Here is a 25058-nt window from a genome sequence, read left to right as displayed (position 1 = left end):
GCAAAGAAAGTAATTCCTCTAGCGCCACCATGAGGTCAACAAACCAGAAGATTATGAACACTAGTGCAGTGCCTGTTTTTGTTTTCTCTTGTCCTACTTCAGATTTATTCCTCGTCATTAGTGAGTCGTCCTCAGACACTTCTACAATCTACACAAACAGTCTATGTTGCAGAGTGAAGTTAGAAAACTTTGTGTTACAGTCAAATAACAGTAAAAGAGCTTCTCATTATCATTGGCTGTTCGTGTTGTTCGTCAAAACATGGATCAAATGTGTTCTTTCGACGTTGTATCGACGATGTCTTATATATTTATATCGAGGAAGAGTTATATCATGATATTTATATTTATCGTTTTATCGCCCAGCCCTAATTAAAGGTATCACGTGTCCAAAACGCAACAAATTTGACTCAAATATGTGTTCCATACACAGACAGACATTTGTGGATTGACTAGATATCTCACCGATATAATGACATTCAGTACAGACATTAATGTGCCCTTCTCGATTCATTGTTATCCCTGTGGTGTCGCACCACCATCGTGTAAAGGTTTAAATCCGTCCTCCGTGTTCCCGTCAGCTGTAAATGTTTGTGTCCTCCGGTTGAGACTCTGGTGGGAGAGTCACAGACACAACACACACAGTGTTTGGGGTAATGACAGCTGTGCACTGTGAGAGTTCTTCTCTTCCACTGTAGGAATCACACAGAGTCAAGTTCATGTCGACCTCAGACATGTTGCCCTGACATCACGGAAACCAGAGTGAAGAGAGGGATTCACTCTTAAGTCTGGATGAAGTGGAGCCTCAGGGTTTCAGGGGTTTTCGAGGTTTTTCGGGGACGAAACACGAACAAGTGGAAACATCTGATCTATAACCGTCCTTTCAAAAGATCAGATACTAAATCTGACGGCTTTTAAAAAACCCTCCGTGGGATCAAATCCCATCGGCTCAAGTCAGAATCTCCACCACAGAAGCCCCGGAGGTTGTTTGACTTGAAGACAACTCGGCTAATGTATTTTTCTCCTCTCAGCTCGTGTTAAGCTGTGTAAACTCTGAGCGCCACAAGACTGGAAAGAGAGGGAGGAGAGGAAAACGAGGGGAAAGAGTGGAGGGTGGAGGTGTGTGTGTCTGAGAGAGTGTGTGTGTGTGTGTCTGAGAGTGTGTGTGTGTGTGTGTGTGTGTGTGTGTGTGTGTGTGTGTGTGTCTGAGAGTGGAAATGGGCAACAGGGAGGAGGAATGTGAAACATTTCTGATGCCGCTCCAGTGGCTGTTTACACGGTCGTCAGCCCGTGACATCAGAGTCCAGACTTTATAAATGTCAGCAGGCGCGAGAGTGAGCAGTTAGCAAACAGCTGCAGTGGTCATCACCGGGTAGTGAGACAGAGACCATCGCACTCCAGCCCCCATGGACCGACCGCTGTGCGACTGGGCGACTGCTGTGGCCCTGCTGCTGTGTGTGGCGACACAGGTGAGGCCTGCTGCGGCTCCTAGCGCCCTCTCAGTGACTCTCTGTGTGTGTGTGGTCCAGGTGCTTCTCACGCTGTGGGGACCGAGGTCTTTTTATTCTGTTCACATAATCGGGACTTGTCTTCCTTGCGGGGACAAAGAGCTATTATGGAAATTGTTCAATTTCGAGGTGAAGACATGTTTCAAGATTAGAGGTTTGGTTTATGTTAAGGTTAGTTTAGGTTAAGGTCAATTGTCAGGAAATGAATGTAAGTCAATGTAATGTCCTCTGAAGTCACTGGGGGGGGGGGGGGGGGTGTGTGTGTGTGTGTGTGTGTATATGTGTGTGTGTGTGTGTGTGTGTGTGTGTGTGTGTGTGTGTGTGTGTGTGTGTGTGTGGTCCAGGTGTTACTCATGTTGTGGGGACCCGAATGTTTTTATTCTGTTGATGTAAGTTACATAACTTTCATTGTGTGTGTGTGTGTGTGTGGGGGTGCGGGTGTGTGGGTTTTTCAGAGGAAATGTGAGTTGTTCTTGCAGGTGAATCATTTATTCACCTGGTGCCAAGACACAACTGTTGTGACACCAGATTGTTTGACTGTTTATCTTTCACATGTGTGAATCTGTTGAGCCTTGAGGTTTAAAGTTGATCCTCAGTAAGACGTGTTATGTTCCTGTAATGTGTGAGTGATAGATTCATGAAAGTGAACTGTTGACTTTGTGCCTGATTTGGCTCCTTCAGAAACATGGAGTTGGAAACAGCGGTGGATACGGAATCAATCGTTTCCATGTGACTGATACTTGAGGATTTAGGTCTTTGTTTTCTGTCCCTGCAGGTGTTGTCCCAGCTGTGTGACCGACCCTGCCTTTGCCCCAGTCCTGCCCCCCAGTGCCCGGCAGGAGTGGCACTGGTGCTGGACGGCTGCCGGTGCTGCCAGGTGTGTGCCAGGCAGCGAGGCGAGTTCTGCACCGAGGTGTTTCCCTGCGACGGCCCGAGAGGCCTGCGGTGCGACTACAGCGCCAGCTTCCCAGGAGACCCCGGGGAGTGTGTCGGTGAGTGTCTGCTGTGGGTGAGAGGAGGGGAGGACGGACAGGAAGGGGGTGGAAGATGGTCAGCTGGTCTGCGCGAGTGGGACAAACACAGTAAATGTTTAGTCTGCTCGGCCGAGCAGGACGGCCTGATGGGCGGCGGTGCTCTGCCAGAGCTCAGAAACGTCTCAGCCTCTAATTCCAGGGCTGCTGTTGACACGTTTCCTCTAATGACCAGTCTGTGAGCTGATAGAGACAACACTCAGATTCAGAGCTTCTCAGTAGAGAGGCCTGGTTTCCCATATAACTACATAACCATTGGCAGGGACAGCAGTTTCTGTGTCCCCACTTTCCTCTTCCTTTCCATCCACCTCCCTCCACTCTCTCCTCACCTTACTTCATCCTCTCGCTTCCTGTTCCCACGTCAAACCTCGGTGCCGTGTTTCCCTCAGGTCAGGAGGATCTGAGCTGTGAGGTGGACGGCGTCACGTACCAGGAGGGCCAGTCGTTCCAGCCCTCCTGCGACTCGTACTGCCACTGCAGAGGAGGAGGTGTGACCTGTGTGCCGGCCTGTCCCTTGACCGGCCGCCTGCCCACTCCGGACTGTCCCGAGCCACAACACATCCGCCTGCCGGGGAAATGCTGCAAAGAATGGGTGTGTGAGAACCTGGAGAACACGGTCATTCAGGATGCTATCACAGGTAAACACATGTTTCAATGTACATCTGTAGCAGCAACAGCCACAGAGTTTCTAATTTAGGGAGAACTTCTGCTCTCACAACTTCTGGGTTGTGTAGGGGGCGCTCACGAGGTGGTCCCGAATGAACGAGGGCCAATAGCTGTAGCCTGAAAACTCAACATTTTCTAAAAGTGTACGAAAGTAGCATGTCCAAGAAGAGACAAAAACCAGCTCCCAGAAAATGTCCTCCTCCTCTTCCTCCTTCTATTCTTCTTCCTCTTCTCCTTTCTCTTCTTCATCATATTCGTCCTCCTTTTCTTCTTCCCTCCCTTTTCCCCTCTTCTTCTTCTTCTTCTTCTTCTTCCTCCTCTTCCTCCAAAACAGCAGGTGCATGAAACATAACAGACATTTCTTTTCTTCATTCGCACCACAAGACACTTTTACAGCAGCTGACATTTTGGATTCACCAGAGCCTGTTCATGTGTGAACGTGGAATAAAGTTATTAACATCACCATGACCGGTCAGCAGCGGAAACATTAGACGATCATTCTGTCGTTACTCAGTCCTATGTCCTTAACTGACCATTTAGCATTCATTCTGAAATATAATCAATTCTATATTTTCCCACATTTTTATAAAATGTGTTATTTTGTCTTGAAGCAGGTGAAAATAATTACTTTAGACGTTTACTTCCTCGCCACTGGAGACGAATCGCATCGGCATCGACAGGAAGTGAACGGGCTCTCCTGTATTTGGCCTTTTATTGATCTTATCTCAGTGAGAAACCTGATAACTTCCTTAAGAGTTGAACTATTCTATTGAATAATTGTATTCCGATGCACGAGCTGGATATTTCCACATATTTTCCAGTGTCTTTGCCAGATACGTGTCCACACCGTGCGACTCCCTCGGCTTCAGCTGCTGCTCAGTGATGGTGATCGGTCCACATGGCAAAGCGATTCCTCCTTCATCCCTATGAGCTTTGTCACCGCCGGTCATGTCTGGAAGTTTTTACTGGAGCATTTGTGCATTAAACCAGGGCGTGTCCGGGCAGAGGAAAACTCCCAACGTCCAAATATAACACAGATTTACTTTGGAAAAGTCAAAACATATTTTTTCTCCAGTTTCCTATAACAACAAGCGACCGCAGCTGTGTGACAATTAAGCCCATGAAGCTAAGTGGAGGCTACATGACTTCATTAGAGGGGGCGTGTGTCAGGGGGGGGGGTGTGTTAGGGAAATGAAGCCGCTCTTATAAAACATCTGGAATTCCAAACTCTGAGTCAAACTATATTATGAGAACAGCAGCGGAACATTTTGTTCCTGAATAAGAATCCTGCCGTGACTCAGCTAATTGTTGTGACTTTTACATGTTAGTTTTGGGAAGAAGGAAAAAATGTGTTGTGGAATTTTTATATTCACAAATATCCAAAGCATTGTTGGACTGGAAGTTTTCCCATGAGACGTCAGAGTTATTGGAAGCGATTTACTGGAGCGTCGACTTTAGTTTGGTAGTTTCGATGCCAAAGCTTTGAGCAAAGCCGCTCAGCACTGAGTCGTGCAGTTTGTTCCTTGTCCAAGCAAATTGTGCTCTTCAAAGAAATTTATAGAATAGAATAGAAAATAAAAACTCTCATATTTATTGAGAGTTTAAACAGAGCCAGGCCGCCGGCTGATTGGCAACAAAGCTAATAAGTGTAATTCTCCAAATCTCAAACTATTCTTTAAAAGATGGGGAAGTAACAAAGTACAAATACTTAGTTACTGTACTGTCTGTCTGTACTTTGATAGTATTTATTTTTCTGGTGACTTTGTACTTCTACTCACTTACTCTACGTTTTAACACAACTATCTGTACTTTCAACTCACATTTTCAAACCAGGCTTGACACTTTCTATTCAGTGCAGTTAAGGAGCATCATCAGTTTTTTTATTTTTAACTATTACTTTGCATCATCGAGCGCCACCTTCCCAACATCCAGACAGATTTCAACCTGAACGCACAATAACACAGGAAAGATTAGTCCTACTTGTACATGTATCAGTGCAGATGATGTTAAAGACGTGTGAAGAAGAAGCAGAGCAACAAAACATTCTCCTTCCCTGGTCTTATTGAAATCAACTTTTCCTCCTGCAGAATGTTTCATGCTCACAAGTCCTACTTGTTTTTTAATTGATTTGAAGTAACAATGGTTTAAGTTAAATAGTTTTCCTACAATTAGTGTGACTCAGGTCTCTGTTTGCTTTGCACAAACACAGCTGAATCTGTATTAATACTTTTACTTGAGTAGTTTTTAACACAAGTGTCTGTGCGGACTTGAGCCACCTCTGAATACTCTGTATCTGGTTTCCGTGCAGCCATGAGACCCGACAGGTTGTGGCCCGCTCTGCCCCGGAATCACCCCCTGAACAGACTGGTGCCGTCTGCCTCCAGCTGCGTGGAGCAGAGCACCCAGTGGAGCGCCTGCTCCCGGAGCTGCGGGGCTGGAGTCTCCACGCGGGTCTCCAACCAGAACCCTGCCTGCAAGCTGCAGATGGAGACTCGGCTCTGTAAAGTGAGGCCCTGCAGCCGTGCAGCTCAGCCGGCGTCAAGCAAGCGTGTGGTGAGCAGTGCACACACACACACACACACACACACACACACACACACACACACACACACACACACACACACACACACACACACACACACATGCACACGCACACACCTTCTTGCACTGCACCCTGTGGGGAGGTTTTCACCCCACAGGGTGCAGTGCAAGAAGGTGTGTGTGAGTGTGGTGAGCAGTGCACACACACACACACACACACACACACACACACACGCACCCACACACACACACCCGCACCCACACACACACACACACACACACACACACACGCACCCACACACACACACCCGCACCCACACACACACACACACACACACACACACACACACACACACACACACCTTCCTGCACCGCACCCTGTGGGGAGGTTTTCAACGAATTAAACTACGCAATAATCATATTCTATCTGTTCAAATTCAATTTTTCAAGTAACACAGTAGATTAAACCCTTAGTGGGACTAAATAAGGACTATGTTATCTTACACACACACACACACACACACACACACACACACACACACACACACACACACACACACACACACACACACACACACACACACACACACTCACACACACACTTAATTATGTTGGTTTGTGAAAAATAGTTTTGTGATGAAAGTGTAAAGACAGACGGGCTCGACTCGGCACAGGGAGGTGTTAAAACATGTTTTTGTGACTGGGGTGAACTGACTGTTCCAACGAAATTCACACTTGCGTCATACAAAAGTTTATTAGAGGTAGAACTACTGTACGAGTAAAATCTAAACTGAACACCAATACAAAAAGACTTTTTATTTGATTTGCTCTGGGACACTGGGCTGGTGTTTTTCAGTTGGTATCTGTAGATGTTCTTGAGGATTCTGCACCTCATGATTCTTCTGTAACAACAGGAGACTCGGACTCTTTCTTCAGATCAATCCCAATCATGACTTTATCTAATATTTACCAGCTTCCAAAACTTTAGCAAATTTCATTTGAAGATGTGTAGGTGATGCCGTCAAAGCCGACTCTGCAGCTTCAGTGAATATAACCAATGTGACGTTGTTTTATATCTATATTTTGATATCTTCTTAAAAATCTAGCCTGATTTATATGCTGAGTGTGTTTATCTCATCTGGTGTGTGTGTGTTGTTTTCCCAGTGGGGACGTCAGGGGCGGTGCGAGGCCAGCTACACGTCAGCGGGCCCCATCCGGCTCGTTCACCAGGGCTGCTACAGCACCCGCGCCCACTTCCTCCGGTACTGCGGACAGTGCACGGACTCTCGCTGCTGCACGCCGTACCACACCACCACCGCCGAGGTGACCTTCAGCTGCCCCACTGGCAGACTGCTGCGGCGAGCGGTGATGATGATCCACTCGTGTGTCTGTCACAGCAGCTGCCCCTACGGCCCGTTCAGGAACCCTGCGCTGTGGGGGTACAGGCCCTGATCGGCCCGGCACAGAGAGACTCCACCGACTGATGTGAGGAGAAGCTGTTTTCATCCTCCCCAGGATCCACAGGAGGCGTCCTCTCGTCAGTGGACACTGAAAGACAATGACAAAGACCTTGTGGTGAATCAAGCAAGTGACCAAAGTGACCTTTGCAGAACAAAGCACTTTTTAAAACAAAGTCAAAAAGTGGACAAACCAAACGGACGCGTCAGAGGTTGAAACAGGTTGAAAGAGTTCATTCTGATTTATTATTAATGTGATTTATTTTCTCGTTTCGCTCATTTTCCGTGACTTCATGTCACCAATTAATCCGCCACCACGTCCAAACCAGCGCAGACGGGTCCACTTTCATCAGAACTAATTCCATTTCAATAATTGCAGTTGGTTATATTTGGCGGTTTGGCTCTGCTCCTCCCTGAGCAGCAGCTAAAAGACCTCGGCACAGATCAGACACGTCAGATTCCGTATGAAAAGGAGGAGCTGGGTCGGGGGTGGTTATGACGTGGCTTTGCAGTCGAGGCCCGGAAGAGTCGAGAGCTAAAGCAGCTTAAATATGAGCTTTAGCAGCTGATGTACTGGACTGTGGCTGAGCTCGACTCCATCACTCCCCAGATCTAACGCTACATCATTTTATAAAACAGCTGCAAAAAGTCTATAACCCACAAAGTAAAGTTAAAGGTTTTTAAGATAGTTTTGAAAGACGTGCACTGATATAAAGCTCCTCAGAGGGAACTGCAACCTTTTAATTAAAGGTGCCTGATCATGAACTCAAAGTTTAAAGTAAATTTTGTAAAAGTAAAATGAGATAAAAGTACATTTGACTTTTTCTTAAAGTAGAAAATTGACTCTGATTCTTCTGATGTTTCACAACTGGAAACATCAGGACTGAAGCAGTAAGTTTCATATATTTGGGCCGATTGAGTCTCAATAATTGTATCTTGTTTTTTTCAACCTAGAAAAACCTAAACTATGACTCGAGGACAGTTGATCTCGATGCTACTTTGGTCATGAAGATGTTTTTAAAGACGTATTTACTTTGCTATAAGGCGACGTCGTCTCAAATAACAATTTAAAATGAATTAAAAATGAGTATTTGTTAGATAGAAATCCTGCAGAATGACTCCAACCTCTGTGTTGACAGATCTTGTTTCTGACTCGACCAATGCAACTTTGAACTTGCGTGTGCGTGTGTGTGTGTGTGCGCGTGTGTGTGTGTGTGTGTGTGTGTGTGTGTGTGTGTGTGCGCGTGTGCGCGTGTGTGTGTGTGCTGTCAGATGATATTGCACTTTCTTTATTTTACTGTTTTGCTGTAAATAATTCTGTACTTTTTATGTATAGTTAATAATTTCAATATTTTACTGATGATTGTCACTATTCTAAATTGATGTTTTTCATTTCCTTACTGACGTCACACATTAAAGTTTGCAATGCCTTTTTCCAAACATGTCGCTTCCTCCTTCCTCCTGTAATGAGCTTTGTCCATATGAGAATGAAACCAAATTTATAACTAGTATTAATATTTTATAAAAGACCTTGTTAGACCTGACATCTGCTGGACATGAAGTCTAACTGATGCCCAGCTTTATTCATGAACCCACTTCCACAGAGTTAATGTGCTGCACAGGGACATTAAAAACAACACGGGCACAAAGTTAAAATGAAGCTAGCGTAAGTTCAGTCAGGAAGACCTAACCTGCATATTAATCAGCTGATGTGGGCGTTCCTAAATGTCCAATCAGGTCTGCCGCGGTCTCTTTCAGCCAATCATTCAGCACCTGTCAAACTTTGAAAATCCCTTCTCCTCTCTTCCGCAGTCAGCCGTCTTTCAGTGACGCGCATAACCCCTCCTCCAGTCTCCAGCAGAATATTCATCACCTCTTTCGGATCCCGACCTCAACTGATCGTATGCATAATCCCACATCGTGTTGGCAGCGATCATGGACCTTGATGATGGATCCCAATAGTATCAGTGGATCATGACAAGGGATCGTGGATTACGGCGGCACCCGATCATGGTGGCAGCTGATCGCGGACTAAAAAATCAACAAGACTGCCTGACAATATACATATTACTCATGGCATCCATTGCACTTCTGTCCGTCCTGGAGGAGGGATCCCTCGCATGCGGCTCTTCCTGAGGTTTCTACGTTTTTCCTGTCAAAACGTTTTTTGTAGTTTTTCCTTACTCTTGTTGAGGGTTGAGGGCAGAGGATGTCACAATTGGCGAAGTCCAATAGGACAATTCTCAGGAATATGGGCCATCCAAAACAATCGATTGACTGATGAACCACCACCAGGGTCTAGACCCCGGGGGGTATTCCTGTTCGATGCTCTACTCCACCCCCTTCTAATCCTGATGACATCTCACCGGGGTCTAAAATGCCAAAGACTGAAAACATTCACATTACTTCTGTGCGTTTGTCAAAATAAACATCGTTAAATTGAGAATCAAGTCTCTCCTGATTGAAATGGATTTCAATCGGAAAGCACTGTTTAAAGCAAAGTTAAATTATACAATATTAACAGGTAAAATAAATAAATAGGATAAATCTGTTTTAAAATGTTAAAACAAGTTGAAGGAGAATTTTTTTTGAGTCCAGCTTTTTACCGCCTGCTGTCTGTCACCAGCCTGTAAAACAGTTCTAAACATCACTGCACCAGCTTCCTGTGTGTGGGTCAGACCCTGCTTCTGGCACCTCCACCTCCTTGACGTGGTTTCCTGGATTACAGTACGTGCAGGAACTTGAATGAAGTTGGCAGAGACCTGAGATGTGAAACCACAAGAGACGATCACATTCATGAGGAGGAAGAACTGCAGCTCAGAAGATCATGAACGAAACCTCTTGTACTAGTGTCGACCTTGATTTTGCCGTCAGATTCCTGCCTCCTGTTTTAATCTTGGTCTTCATCGTCGGCCTGGTTGCTAACGGATGGGGGTTGAAGTCTTTGCGGCAGAACTGGAAGAAACTGGGTAGCGTCAACGTGTTTGTTCTCAACCTGGGACTTGCAGATGTTTTGTATCTGCTCACGCTGCCATTTTTGATGGTTTACTACTTCATGGGGAGTGTGTGGATCTTTGGAGCTTCATTCTGCAAGATAACGAGATTCTGCTTCAACCTGAACCTATACGGCAGCATCGGATTCCTTACGTGCATCAGCGTGTACAGGTACTTGGCTATTGTTCACCCGATGAAAGTGTTGGGAAGAATCACTCCCACTCATTCTGTGACCATCTCAGTCCTCGTGTGGCTGCTGGTGGCTGTCCAGAGTCTTCCAGACATGTTCTACATCAAGACGTTTGGAAACCAAACTGGGCAATGCTACGAGACCACACACGACACATTTGTGGAGGATTACCTGAACTACAGCCTGGGGAGGACCCTGACTGGGTTTTGTATCCCACTCCTCATCATGCTGGGCTGCTACGGACATATGATTATCACACTTTGCTCCAAAAACAACGTCGACAAGGCTCTGAAGCAAAGGAGCCTGAGGCTGTTGTTCATTTTGATCCTTCTCTTCTCTGTTTGTTACATCCCCTATCACCTGTTCAAGAACCTGAATCTCTGGTCAAGAGTTCTGCGCAAACACGGGAAATGTCACAATTGGTTCAACGTTATTTACATCGCTCATCAGATAGGTCGTGGGCTGGTGTGTCTGAACAGCGCCATCAACCCTCTGGTTTACCTCAATGCACGTAAAGACTCCTGCTCAGCTTTGACAGCTGCTCGTCAAGCCATCATGCGCCCGTTCATCACATCGGTTTCTACGGTGTGAATGAAAATCAACAATTGCATCATCTGGAGCTGGGTCGGAGGCGGTTGTGACGTGGCTTTGCAGTCGAGGCCAGAAGAGTCGAGAGCTAAAGCAGCTTAAATATGAGCTTTAGCAGCTGATGTACTGGACTGTGGCTGAGCTCGACTCCATCACTCCCCAGATCCAACGCTGCGTCATTTTATAAAACAGCTGCAAAAAGTCTATAACCCACAAAGTAAAAGTTAAAGGTTTTTAAGATGGTTTTGAAAGACGTGCACTGATATAAAGCTCCTCAGAGGGAACTGCAACCTTTTAATTAAAGGTGCCTGATCATGAACTCAAAGTTTAAAGTCAATTTTGTCAAAGAAAAATGAGATAAAAGTACATTTTACTTTTTCTTAAAGTAGAAAATTGACTCTGATTCTTCTGATGTTTCACAACTGGAAACATCAGGACTGAAGCAGTAAGTTATTTACTCAATAATTGTATCGTGTTTTTTTCAACCTAGAAAAACCTAAACTATGACTCGAGGACAGTTGATCTCGATGCTACTTTGGTCATGAAGATGTTTTTAAAGACGTATTTACTTTGCTATAAGGCGACGTCGTCTCAAATAACAATTTAAAATGAATTAAAAATGAGTATTTGTAAGATAGAAATCCTGCAGAATGACTCCAACCTCTGTGTTGACAGATCTTGTTTCTGACTCGACCAATGCAACTTTGAACTTGTGTGTGCGTGTGTGTGTCTGTGTGCGTGCGTGCTGTCAGATGATATTGCACTTTCTTTATTTTACTGTTTTGCTGTAAATATTTCTGTACTTTTTATGTATAGTTAATAATGTCAATATTTTACAAAGGTCCTACATTTTGTCACACATTAAAGTTTGAAATGCCTTTTTCCAAACATGTCGCTTCCTCCTTCCTCCTGTAATGAGCTTTTTCCATATGAGAATGAAACCAAATTTATAACTAGTATTACTATTTTTATAAAAGACCTTGTTAGACCTGACATCTGCTGGACATGAAGTCTAACTGATGCCCAGTAATAGTTTATATTAGATAAATCCCCCCCCCCTCAGCTTCTCTTGTGTTCTTCCCACATTGGCTTTAACATCTGACTGTCAGGAAGAGTGAGGCAGACGGACCAAGGATGCAGAGTTTAACAAAAAGTGTCTTTTAATGGAAACAAGTCTTTAACAGAAAAAACAAAAGCACACGGGGGAAAACACTGGAGGCTTACACAGGAGATGCAGAGGACGGGAGCTCAGGAGACACGGGACACAAAAAGCACAGGAGATCACGACAGGACATAACGACAGGCATTCAGACAAACTTAAACACAAGGAAGTCAAGAAACACGAGGTAATAATAAAACAGAAAACACTTAATAAAGAGGCGGAAAAAACACTGAAAAATACAAAACCCTGACAGAACCCCCCCCTCAAGGGCCGGATTCTAGACGGCCCAAAAGCGAAAACAGAGACGGTAGGGAGGCGGGGGATCCGGAGGCGGGGGATCTGGAGGAGGGAATCCGAGACGGAGCACAGGGCTCGGGCGGGGGCGCGGAGGGCGGTCAGGGACAGATTACAGAGGCTCGTGAGGACGGCACCGTGGCCGGTCAGGGACAGAGTACGAGGGCTCGGGAGGACGGCACCGTGGCCGGTCAGGGACAGAGTACGAGGGATCAAGTGGACGGCCCGGAGGCCGGTCAGGGACAGAGTACGAGGGTTCGGGAGGACGGCACCGTGGCCGGTCAGGGACATAGTACGAGGGCTCAAGTGGACGGCCCGGAGGCCGGTCAGGGACGAAGCACGGGGGCTCAGGAGAAGATATCAGCTGTCCAGAAACATGATAGGGCGTTGACCTCACCCCTGAACGTGGGGCAGGAACCAGAGTAACCGCGGCCGGGACCCCCGACGCCGGAACAGATGTGACGTCTGCCGGGACCCCCGACGCCGGAACAGGTGTGACGTCTGCCGGGACCCCCGACGCCGGAACTGGAGCGGCCGCCACCCACAGCAGAAACCTTTTGGAGGCTGCGGGGTCCTCCATAAGCCCGACAGCTTCCCAGGTACGGGTCAGTGGATGGGGCTGGAGGGTTGAGGAAGTCCTTTAGCCTGTCCTGTACCACCACAAGGTGCGGGACAAAATGGCTCACCCAAGGTCGGTCCTTCAACCATGCCTCAAGAACAGAGATTTTCTCCAGGGTCTCTGCTTGGTACTGGGTACCCGAGAAGCACAATCTGTCCACTAAGGACTCCAATGAAAAAACTTGATGAAAAAAAACCTGAATCTCTGCTGGGTCCATGTTTGTGGTCGGTTCGTACTGTCAGGAAGAGTGAGGCAGACGGACCCAGGATGCAGAGTTTAACAAAAAGTCTCTTTTAATGGAAACAAGTCTTTAACAGAAAAAAGAAAAGCACACGGGGGAAAACACTGGAGGCTTACACAGGAGATGCACAGGACGGGAGCTCAGGAGACACAAAAAGCACAGGAGATCACAACAGGACATAACGACAGGCATTCAGACAAACATAAACACAAGGAAGTCAAGAAACACAAGGTAATAATAAAACTTAATAATCTTAATAAAGAGGCGGAAAAAAGACTGAAAAATACAAAACCCTGACACTGACCTCACATTGGGCAAGGCAGCTTTATTTATGAAACCACTTCCACAGACTTAATGTGCTGCACAGGGACATTAAAAACAACACAGGCACAAAGTTAAAAGAATTTATTTTTACTGCCTGCTGTCTGTCACCAGCCTGTAAAACAGGTCTAACCATCACTGCACCAGCTTCCTGTGTGTGGGTCAGTCCCTGCTTCTGGCACCTCCGCCACCTCCTTGACGTAGTTTCCTGGATTACAGTACGTGCAGGAACTTGAATGAAGTTGGCCGAGACCTGAGATGTGAAACCACAAGAGACGATCACATTCACGAGGAGGAAGAACTGCAGCTCAGAAGACCATGAACAAAACCTCTTGTCCTCGTGTCAGCTTTGATTTTTTCAGCAGATTCCTGCCTCCTGTTTTAATCTTGGTCTTCATCGTCGGCCTGGTTGCTAACGCATGGGGGTTGAAGTCTTTGCGGCAGAACTGGAAGAAACTGGGTAACGTCAACGTGTTTGTTCTCAACCTGGGACTTGCAGATGTTTTGTATCTGCTCACGCTGCCATTTTTGGTGGTTTACTACTTCAAGGGGAGAGTGTGGATCTTTGGAGATACATTCTGCAAGATAGAGAGATTCTGCTTCAACCTGAACCTGTACGGCAGCATCGGATTCCTTACGTGCATCAGCGTGTACAGGTACCTGGCTATTGTTCACCCGATGAAAGTGTTGGGAAGAATCACTCCCACTCATTCTGTGACCATCTCAGTCCTCGTGTGGCTGCTGGTGGCTGTCCAGAGTCTTCCAGACATGTTCTACATGAAGACGTTTGGAAACCACACTTGGAGATGCTACGAGACCACACACGACGCATTTGTGGAGGATTACCTGAACTACAGCCTGGGGAGGACCCTGACTGGGTTTTGTATCCCACTCCTCATCATGCTGGGCTGCTACGGACATATGATTATCACACTTTGCTCCAAAAACAGCATCGACAAGGCTCTGAAGCAAAGGAGCCTGAGGCTGTTGTTCATTTTGATCCTTCTCTTCTCTGTTTGTTACATCCCCTATCACCTGCTCAAGAACCTGAATCTCTGGTCAAGAGCTCTGCGCAAACACAGGAACTGTCACAATTGGTCCAAGGGAGTTTACATCGCTCATCAGATAAGTCGTGGGCTGGTGTGTCTGAACAGCGCCCTCAACCCTCTGGTTTACCTCAATGCACGTAAAGACTCCTGCTCAGCTTTGACAGCTGCTCGTCAAGCCGTCATGCGCCCGTTCATCACCAAGGTTTCTACGGTGTGAATGAAAATCAACAATTACATCATCTGGAGCTGGGTCGGAGACGGTTGTGACGTGGCTTTGCAGTCGAGGCCGGAAGAGTCGAGAGCTAAAGCAGCTTAAATATGAGCTTTAGCAGCTGATGTACTGGACTGTGGCTGAGCTCGACTCCATCACTCCCCAGATCTAACGCTGCGTCATTTTATAAAACAGCTGCAAAAAGTCTATAACCCACAAAGTAAAAATTAAAGGTTTTTAAGATAGTTTTGAAAGACGTGCTCTGATATAAAGCTCCTCAGAGGGAACTGCAACCTTTTAATTAAAGGTGCCTGATCATGAACTCAAAGTTTAAAGTAAATTTTGTCAAAGAAAAATGAGATAAAAGTACATTTGACTTTTTCTTAAAGTAGAAAATTGACTCTGATTCTTCTGATGTTTCACAACTGGAAACATCAGGACTGAAGCAGTAAGTTATTTACTCAATAATTGTATCGTGTTTTTTTCAACCTAGAAAAACCTAAACTATGACTCGAGGACAGTTGATCTCGATGCTACTTTGGTCATGAAGATGTTTTTAAAGACGTATTTACTTTGCTATAAGGCGACGTCGTCTCAAATAACAATTTAAAATGAATTAAAAATGAGTATTTGTAAGATAGAAATCCTGCAGAATGACTCCAACCTCTGTGTTGACAGATCTTGTTTCTGACTCGACCAATGCAACTTTGAACTTGTGTGTGTGTGTGTGTGTCTGTGTGCGTGCGTGCTGTCAGATGATATTGCACTTTCTTTATTTTACTGTTTTGCTGTAAATATTTCTGTACTTTTTATGTATAGTTAATAATGTCAATATTTTACAAAGGTCCTACATTTTGTCACACATTAAAGTTTGAAATGCCTTTTTCCAAACATGTCGCTTCCTCCTTCCTCCTGTAATGAGCTTTTTCCATATGAGAATGAAACCAAATTTATAACTAGTATTACTATTTTTATAAAAGACCTTGTTAGACCTGACATCTGCTGGACATGAAGTCTAACTGATGCCCAGTAATAGTTTATATTAGATAAATCCCCCCCCCCTCAGCTTCTCTTGTGTTCTTCCCACATTGGCTTTAACATCTGACTGTCAGGAAGAGTGAGGCAGACGGACCAAGGATGCAGAGTTTAACAAAAAGTGTCTTTTAATGGAAACAAGTCTTTAACAGAAAAAACAAAAGCACACGGGGGAAAACACTGGAGGCTTACACAGGAGATGCAGAGGACGGGAGCTCAGGAGACACGGGACACAAAAAGCACAGGAGATCACGACAGGGCATAACGACAGGCATTCAGACAAACTTAAACACAAGGAAGTCAAGAAACACGAGGTAATAATAAAACAGAAAACACTTAATAAAGAGGCGGAAAAAACACTGAAAAATACAAAACACTGACAGAACCCCCCCCTCAAGGGCCGGATTCTAGACGGCCCAAAAGCGAAAACAGAGACGGTAGGGAGGCGGGGGATCCAGAGGCGGGGGATCTGGAGGAGGGAATCCGAGACGGAGCACAGGGCTCGGGCGGGGGCGCGGAGGGCGGTCAGGGACAGATTACAGAGGCTCGTGAGGACGGCACCGTGGCCGGTCAGGGACAGAGTACGAGGGCTCGGGAGGACGGCACCGTGGCCGGTCAGGGACAGAGTACGAGGGCTCAAGTGGACGGCCCGGAGGCCGGTCAGGGACAGAGTACGAGGGCTCAAGTGGACGGCCCGGAGGCCGGTCAGGGGCGAAGCACGGGGGCTCAGGAGAAGATATCAGCTGTCCAGAAACATGATCAGGCGTTGACCTCACCCCTGGACGTGGGGCAGGAACCAGAGTAACCGTGGCCGGGACCCCCGACGCCGGAACAGATGTGACGTCTGCCGGGAACCCCAACGCCGGAACAGGTGTGACGTCTGCCGGAACCCCCGATGCCGGAACTGGAGTGTCGTCTGCCAGGACCCCCGATTCTGTAACAGGAGTGGCGTCTGCCGGGGACCCCCGACACCGGAACTGGAGTAGTTGCTGCCGGGACCCCCGACGCCAAAACAGGAGTGGCGTCTGCCGGGACCCCCGACTCCGTAACAGGAGTGGCGTCTGCCGGGACCCCCGACTCCGGAACTGGAGTGACGTCAGCTGGGACCCTCCGGTGCGGCACAGGAATTGGAGTGGTCCGTGCCAGGACCCCCGACGCCAGAACAGGAGTGGCGTCTGCTGGGACCCTCCGGCGCTGAACAGGAGAAGACTGCGGCCCAGCCAGGACTGGGGGCTGGTGCCTGTGAGCCGGCTGCAGAGGAGAGGGGCTCCCGCTGTGGCTCCGACGTCCGCCACCCACAGCAGAAACCTTTTGGAGGCTGCGGGGTCCTCCATAAGCCCGACAGCTTCCCAGGTACGGGTCAGTGGATGGGGCTGGAGGGTTGAGGAAGTCCTTTAGCCTGTCCTGCACCACCACAAGGTGCGGGACAAAATGGCTGACCCAAGGTCGGTCCTTCAACCATGCCTCAAGAACAGAGATTTTCTCCAGGGTCTCTGCTTGGTACTGGGTACCCGAGAAGCACAATCTGTCCACTCAGGACTCCAATGAAAAAACTTGATGAAAAAAAAAAACGAATCTCTGCTGGGTCCATGTTTGTGGTCGGTTCGTACTGTCAGGAAGAGTGAGGCAGACGGACCCAGGATGCAGAGTTTAACAAAAAGTGTCTTTTAATGGAAACAAGTTGCAATTTCTTTATTTTACTGTTTTGCTGTAAATATTTCTGTACTTTTTATGTATAGTTAATAATGTTAATATTTTACAAAGGTCCTACATTTGTCTTCCTGATGATTGTCACTATTCTAAATTGATGTTTTTCATTTCCTTACTGAAGTCACACATTAAAGTTTGAAATGCCTTTTTCCAAACATGTCGCTTCCTCCTTCCTCCTGTAATGAGCTTTTTCCATATGAGAATGAAACCAAATTTATAACTAGTATTACTATTTTTATAAAAGACCTTGTTAGACCTGACATCTGCTGGACATGAAGTCTAACTGATGCCCAGTAATAGTTTATATTAGATAAATCCCCCCCCCCCCCTCAGCTTCTCTTGTGTTCTTCCCATATTGGCTCTAACATCTGACTGTCAGGAAGTGTGCGGCAGACGGACCCAGGATGCAGAGTTTAACAAAAAGTGTCTTTTAATGGAAACAAGTCTTTAACAGAAAAAACAAAAGCACACGGGGGAAAACACTGGAGGCTTACACAGGAGATGCAGAGGACGGGAGCTCAGGAGACACGGGACACAAAAAGCACAGGAGATCACGACAGGACATAACGACAGGCATTCAGACAAACTTAAACACAAGGAAGTCAAGAAACACGAGGTAATAATAAAACAGAAAACACTTAATAAAGAGGCGGAAAAAACACTGAAAAAAACAAAACCCTGACAGAAACCCCCCCTCAAGGGCCGGATTCTAGACGGCCCAAAAGCGAAAACAGAGACGGTAGGGAGGCGGGGGATCCGGAGGCGGGGGATCCGGAGGAGGGAATCCGAGATGGAGCACAGGGCTCGGGCGGGGGCGCGGAGGGCGGTCAGGGACAGATTACAGAGGCTCGTGAGGACGGCACCGTGGCCGGTCAGGGACAGAGTACGAGGGCTCAAGTGGACGGCCCGGAGGCCGGTCAGGGACAGAGTACGAGGGCTCGGGAGGACGGCACCGTGGCCGGTCAGGGACAGAGTACGAGGGCTCGGGAGGACGGCACCGTGGCCGGTCAGGGACAGAGTACGAGGGCTCAAGTGGACGGCCCGGAGGCCGGTCAGGGGCGAAGCACGGGGGCTCAGGAGAAGATATCAGCTGTCCAGAAACATGATCAGGCGTTGACCTCACCCCTGGACGTGGGGCAGGAACCAGAGTAACCGCGGCCGGGACCCCCGACGCTGGAACAGATGTGACGTCTGCCGGGACCCCCGACGCCGGAACAGGTGTGACGTCTGCTGGGACCCCCGACGCCGGAACTGGAGTGTCGTCTGCCGGGACCCCCGATTCCGTAACTGGAACTGGAGTAGTTGCTGCCGGGACCCCCGACACCGGAACAGGAGTGGCGTCTGCCGGGACCCCCGACTCGTAACAGGAGTGGCGTCTGCCGGGACCCCCGACTCCGGAACTGGAGTGTACGCTGCCGGGACCCCCGACGCCGGAACTGGAGCGGCGTCCGCCGGGACCCTCTGGCGCGGCACAGGAATTGGAGTGGTCCGTGCCAGGACCCCTGACGCCAGAACAGGAGTGGCGTCTGCTGGGACCCTCCGGCGCTGGACAGGAGAAGACTGCGGCCCAGCCAGGACTGGGGGCTGGTGCCTGTGAGCCGGCTGCAGAGGAGAGGGGCTCCCGCTGTGGCTCCGACGTCCACCACCCACAGCAGAAACCTTTTGGAGGCTGCGGGGTCCTCCATAAGCCCGACAGCTTCCCAGGTACGGGTCAGTGGATGGGGCTGGAGGGTTGAGGAAGTCCTTTAGCCTGTCCTGTACCACCACAAGGTGCGGGACAAAATGGCTGACCCAAGGTCGGTCCTTCAACCATGCCTCAAGAACAGAGATTTTCTCCAGGGTCTCTGCTTGGTACTGGGTACCCGAGAAGTACAATCTGTCCACTAAGGACTCCAATGAAAAAACTTGATGAAGAAAAAAAACGAATCTCTGCTGGGTCCATGTTTGTGGTCGGTTCGTACTGTCAGGAAGAGTGAGGCAGACGGACCCAGGATGCAGAGTTTAACAAAAAGTGTCTTTTAATGGAAACAAGTCTTTAACAGAAAAAACAAAAGCACACGGGGGAAAACACTGGAGGCTTACACAGGAGATGCAGAGGACGGGAGCTCAGGAGACACGGGACACAAAAAGCACAGGAGATCACAACAGGACATAACGACAGGCATTCAGACAAACATAAACACAAGGAAGTCAAGAAACACGAGGTAATAATAAAACTTAATAATCTTAATAAAGAGGCGGAAAAAACACTGAAAAATACAAAACCCTGACACTGACCTCACATTGGGCAAGGCAGCTTTATTTATGAAACCACTTCTACAGAGTTAATGTGCTGCACAGGGACATTAAAAACAACACAGGCACAAAGTTAAAAGAATTTTTTTTACCGCCTGCTGTCTGTTACCAGCCTGTAAAACAGGTCTAACCATCACTGCACCAGCTTCCTTTGTGTGGGTCAGTCCCTGCTTCTGGCACCTCCGCCACCTCCTTGACGTAGTTTCCTGGATTACAGTACGTGCAGGAACTTGAATGAAGTTGGCAGAGACCTGAGATGTGAAACCACAAGAGACGATCACATTCACGAGGAGGAAGAACTGCAGCTCAGAAGATCATGAACGAAACCTCTTGTACTAGTGTCAGCTTTGATTTCACCGGCAGATTCCTGCCTCCTGTTTTAATCTTGGTCTTCATCGTCGGCCTGGTTGCTAACGGATGGGGGTTGAAGTCTTTGCGGGAGAACTGGAAGAAACTGGGTAGCGTCAACGTGTTTGTTCTCAACCTGGGACTTGCAGATGTTTTGTATCTGCTCACGCTGCCATTTTTGGTGGTTTACTACTTCATGGGGAGAGTGTGGATCTTTGGAGCTTCATTCTGCAAGATAACGAGATTCTGCTTCAACCTGAACTTATACGGAAGCATCGGATTCCTTACGTGCATCAGCGTGTACAGGTACCTGGCTATTGTTCACCCGATGAAAGTGTTGGGAAGAATCACTCCCACTCATTCTGTGACCATCTCCGTCCTCGTGTGGCTGCTGGTGGCTGTCCAGAGTCTTCCAGACATGTTCTACATGAAGACGTTTGGAAACCAAACTGGGAAATGCTACGAGACCACACACGACGCATTTGTGGAGGATTACCTGAACTACAGCCTGGGGAGGACCCTGACTGGGTTTTGTATCCCACTCCTCATCATGCTGGGCTGCTACGGACATATGATTATCACACTTTGCTCCAAAAACAGCATCGACAAGGCTCTGAAGCAAAGGAGCCTGAGGCTGTTGTTCATTTTGATCCTTCTCTTCTCTGTTTGTTACATCCCCTATCACCTGCTCAAGAACCTGAATCTCTGGTCAAGAGTTCTGCGCAAACACAGGAAATGTCACAATTGGTTCAACGTTATTTACATTGCTCATCAGATAGGTCGTGGGCTGGTGTGTCTGAACAGCGCCCTCAACCCTCTGGTTTACCTCAATGCACGTAAAGACTCCTGCTCAGCTTTGACAGCTGCTCGTCAAGCCATCATTTGCCCGTTCATCACCAAGGTTTCGACGGTGTGAAGGAAAATCAACAATTGCATCATCTGGAGCTGGGTCGGAGGCGGTTGTGACGTGGCTTTGCAGTCGACGCCGGAAGAGTCGAGAGCTAAAGCAGCTTAAATATGAGCTTTAGCAGCTGATGTACTGGACTGTGGCTGAGCTCGACTCCATCACTCCCCAGATCCAACGCTGCGTCATTTTATAAAACAGCTGCAAAAAGTCTATAACCCACAAAGTAAAAGTTAAAGGTTTTTAAGATAGTTTTGAAAGACGTGCACTGATATAAAGCTCCTCAGAGGGAACTGCAACCTTTTAATTAAAGGTGCCTGATCATGAACTCAAAGTTCAAAGTAAATTTTGTAAAAGTAAAATGAGATAAAAGTACATTTGACTTTTTCTTAAAGTAGAAAATTGACTCTGATTCTTCTGATGTTTCACAACTGGAAACATCAGGACTGAAGCAGTAAGTTATTTACTCAATAATTGTATCGTGTTTTTTTCAACCTAGAAAAACCTAAACTATGACTCGAGAACAGTTGATCTCGATGCTACTTTGGTCATGAAGATGTTTTTAAAGACGTATTTACTTTGCTATAAGGCGACGTCGTTTCAAATAACAATTTAAAATGAATTAAAAATGAGTATTTGTTAGATAGAAATCCTGCAGAATGACTCCAACCTCTGTGTTGACAGATCTTGTTTCTGACTCGACCAATGCAACTTTGAACTTGTGTGTGTGTGTGTGTGTGTGTGTGTGTGTGTGTGTGTGTGTGTGTGTGTGTGTGTGTGCTGTCAGATGATATTGTACTTTCTTTATTTTACTGTTTTGCTGTAAATAATTCTGTACTTTTTATGTATAGTTAATAATGTCAATATTTTACTGATGATTGTCACTATTCTAAATCGATGTTTTTCATTTCCTTACTGACGTCACACATTAAAGTTTGAAATGCCTTTTTCCAAACATGTCGCTTCCTTCTTCCTCCTGTAATGAGCTTTGTCCATATGAGAATGAAACCAAATTAATAACTAGTATTAATATTTTTATAAAAGACCTTGTTAGATCTGACATCTGCTGGACATGAAGTCTAACTGATGCCCAGTAATAGTTTAAATTAGATAACCCCCCCCCCCCCCCTCAGCTTCTCCTGTGTTGTTCCCACATTGGCTTTAACATCTGACCTCAACATTGGGCAAGGCAGCTTTATTCCTGAAGCCCCTTCCACAGAGTTAATGTGCTGCACAGGGACATTAAAAACAACACAGGCACAAAGTTCAAATAATTTCTTTTACCGCCTGTGGTTGCTACCAGCCTGGAAAACAGTTCTAACCATCACCGCACCACTTCCTGTGTGTGGGTCAGACCCTGCTTCTGACACCACCACCTCCTTGACGTAGTTTCCTGGATTACAGTACGTGCAGGAACTTGAATGAAGTGTGCCGAGACCTGAGATGTGAAACCAAAAGAGACGATCACATTCACGAGGAGGAAGAACTGCAGCTCAGAAGATCATGAACGAAACCTTTTGTCCTCGTGTCAAGCTTGATTTCTCCCGCAGATTCCTGCCTCCTGTTTTAATCTTGGTCTTCATCGTCGGCCTGGTTGCTAACGGATGGGGGTTGAAGTCTTTGCGGCAGAACTGGAAGAAACTGGGTAGTGTCAACGTGTTTGTTCTCAACCTGGGACTTGCAGATGTTTTGTATCTGCTCACGCTGCCATTTTTGGTGGTTTACTACTTCATGGGGACAAAGTGGATCTTTGGAGCTACATTCTGCAAGATAACGAGATTCTGCTTCAACCTGAACCTATACGGCAGCATCGGATTCCTTACGTGCATCAGCGTGTACAGGTACCTGGCTATTGTTCACCCGATGAAAGTGTTGGGAAGAATCACTCCCACTCATTCTGTGACCATCTCAGTCCTCGTGTGGCTGCTGGTGGCTGTCCAGAGTCTTCCAGACATGTTCTACATGAAGACGTTTGGAAACCAAACTGGGAAATGCTACGAGACCACACACGACACATTTGTGGAGGATTACCTGAACTACAGCCTGGGGAGGACCCTGACTGGGTTTTGTATCCCACTCCTCATCATGCTGGGCTGCTACGGACATATGATTATCACACTTTGCTCCAAAAACAGCATCGACAAGGCTCTGAAGCAAAGGAGCCTGAGGCTGTTGTTCATTTTGATCCTTCTCTTCTCTGTTTGTTACATCCCCTATCACCTGTTCAAGAACCTGAATCTCTGGTCAAGAGCTCTGAGCAAACACAGGAAATGTCACAATTGGTTCAACGGAGTTTACATCGCTCATCAGATAGGTCGTGGGCTGGTGTGTCTGAACAGCGCCCTCAACCCTCTGGTTTACCTCAATGCACGTAAAGACTCCTGCTCAGCTGTGACAGCTGCTCGTCAAGCCGTCACGCGCCCGTTCATCACCACGGTTTCTACGGTGTGAATGAAAATCAACAATTGCATCATCTGTATTTCACTGGATCGAGCTACCCACTGTAACATATGCCCTTTTTAATCTGTGTTTCAAATTGCTGTTAACACGCTAAAAATAAAATCTCAGTTCCGACTGTTTCTGTTTTATTCTCGTGGAGGTTTACGGAGAGTTAACAGCACGTGTTGTGGTTGCAGATCTGTTCTAGTTTTAAAAAACAGGAAGTTGACTGAATGGGCGTCTTTACAGGATGCAGATTGTAGATAAGTTTCACATAAAAAAAACCCATTTCTGCTTGAACATCAGAGCCGTGCACTGTACTTCAGGTCAGGTCGCTGCAGCCGCTCGAGTCTGTACCAGGCTGAGACTGTCAGGGACAAACTGCACAAAGGTCAACGAACGACCAACAAACTACGCCAGTGAAGTAAATTCATTTGATTTGTTTAGACTATAAAAGGACAACTGCAGATTCAAGTGTCAGTATTTACACTCAAATTTATTTTATAACCCACGTCAATCAGACATTTGCATTTCCAAATTGAATGATTTGTTTTTGCGTCACACACTCAGCTGTAAATAAAAACTTGTCATTGTGCATTTGACGAGAGGATTGTACCATTTGAGGACATGAACATCTTCTGCTCATGTTCATTATTTGAATTAGTTTTATTACTTAAACCTCGTTATACTACGTCGTACATGCCAGAGTCATGTAGGAGTATTATGACATCACATGACATCATGATGACCGTTGCTTTCACTTGACCTGGCTCTGTTGATTCCTCTCCCTTGGCCCCACCCCTGGATATGAAGTGTCCTCCCCAACGCTCGCTACGTCATCAGTTTTTTCATACTTCATATAAGAGTAATGAACGTTACTCGTTACTCTCACTCGGACACTGGCGTGAATAGTGATTTCCCTGAAACACTTGTCACAGCGATTCAGTCACATTTTCATTTGCTGCTGGATTATAATAGATATTCCGCTGGGTTTAAAAAACAATCATGCTTATTTTGCAAGATGTCGTTCTTACATTTGTGAGGATTTTATCTGTGGTGGCACAGAAGGAGGAAATGATTTCACACCCAGATGTAAATTGAATTAGGTCACGTGCCTGCAGCTGAGCTCTGAGAGGACGTCCGGCTGCTCTTCACACGTTGTCTTCATACCTGCCCTCGTTTCCTCCACTTGTTCAGTGTTGTGTAACAGATTCAGAACATTTTACTCCACAGTGGGAACCACATTTAGTTTTAGGGCAGTTAAGTCATTTCCATCTTCACCAGAGGGATCCCTGGTTATATTGTATCTCAGTGGGACCTTCCTGGTAAAGTAAAGTAAAGTAGTCAGATATTTTTTTTGTTGAGACAGTCAATCTGACTCCTTTTGTCTTTGTTTTTCTCTCCTCCTGTTTTTCTTTGATTCTCTCCATCAACTTATTTGATCCAACGAAGAAAATT

General features: G+C 46.7%; 4 protein-coding genes across 4 annotated transcripts; all 4 read left to right on the top strand.

Annotated features, from left to right (window-relative positions):
• The first annotated feature begins 1302 nt into the window (after positions 1–1302).
• ccn5 (cellular communication network factor 5) lies at positions 1303–7464 on the top strand. The gene is made up of 5 exons (XM_034590067.1): positions 1303–1466; positions 2281–2497; positions 2926–3174; positions 5511–5755; positions 6908–7464. Exons 1-5 carry the CDS (start codon positions 1404–1406, stop codon positions 7193–7195), a joined length of 1062 nt encoding a protein of 353 aa, XP_034445958.1. The 5' UTR covers positions 1303–1403; the 3' UTR covers positions 7196–7464.
• Positions 7465–10027: 2563 nt separating this feature from the next.
• LOC117764361 (P2Y purinoceptor 1-like) lies at positions 10028–11435 on the top strand. Its single transcript, XM_034590069.1, has one exon. It carries the CDS (start codon positions 10028–10030, stop codon positions 10973–10975), a length of 948 nt encoding a protein of 315 aa, XP_034445960.1. The 3' UTR covers positions 10976–11435.
• A 2388-nt stretch (positions 11436–13823) lies between these two features.
• Positions 13824–17766, top strand: LOC117764362 (P2Y purinoceptor 1-like). The gene is made up of 2 exons (XM_034590070.1): positions 13824–15713; positions 17669–17766. Exon 1 carries the CDS (start codon positions 13928–13930, stop codon positions 14873–14875), a length of 948 nt encoding a protein of 315 aa, XP_034445961.1. The 5' UTR covers positions 13824–13927; the 3' UTR covers positions 14876–15713; positions 17669–17766.
• Positions 17767–19936: 2170 nt separating this feature from the next.
• LOC117764365 (P2Y purinoceptor 1-like) lies at positions 19937–23735 on the top strand. Its single transcript, XM_034590072.1, has 2 exons — positions 19937–21139; positions 23579–23735. Exons 1-2 carry the CDS (start codon positions 20226–20228, stop codon positions 23610–23612), a joined length of 948 nt encoding a protein of 315 aa, XP_034445963.1. The 5' UTR covers positions 19937–20225; the 3' UTR covers positions 23613–23735.
• Positions 23736–25058: the final 1323 nt, after the last annotated feature.

The sequence above is a fragment of the Hippoglossus hippoglossus genome, chromosome 7 (assembly GCF_009819705.1).
Source record: "Hippoglossus hippoglossus isolate fHipHip1 chromosome 7, fHipHip1.pri, whole genome shotgun sequence".
NCBI classification, from domain to species: Eukaryota; Metazoa; Chordata; class Actinopteri; order Pleuronectiformes; family Pleuronectidae; genus Hippoglossus; species Hippoglossus hippoglossus.
Note: the sequence above shows the minus strand (reverse complement) of the source record. Positions and strands in the feature narration are given on the sequence as shown.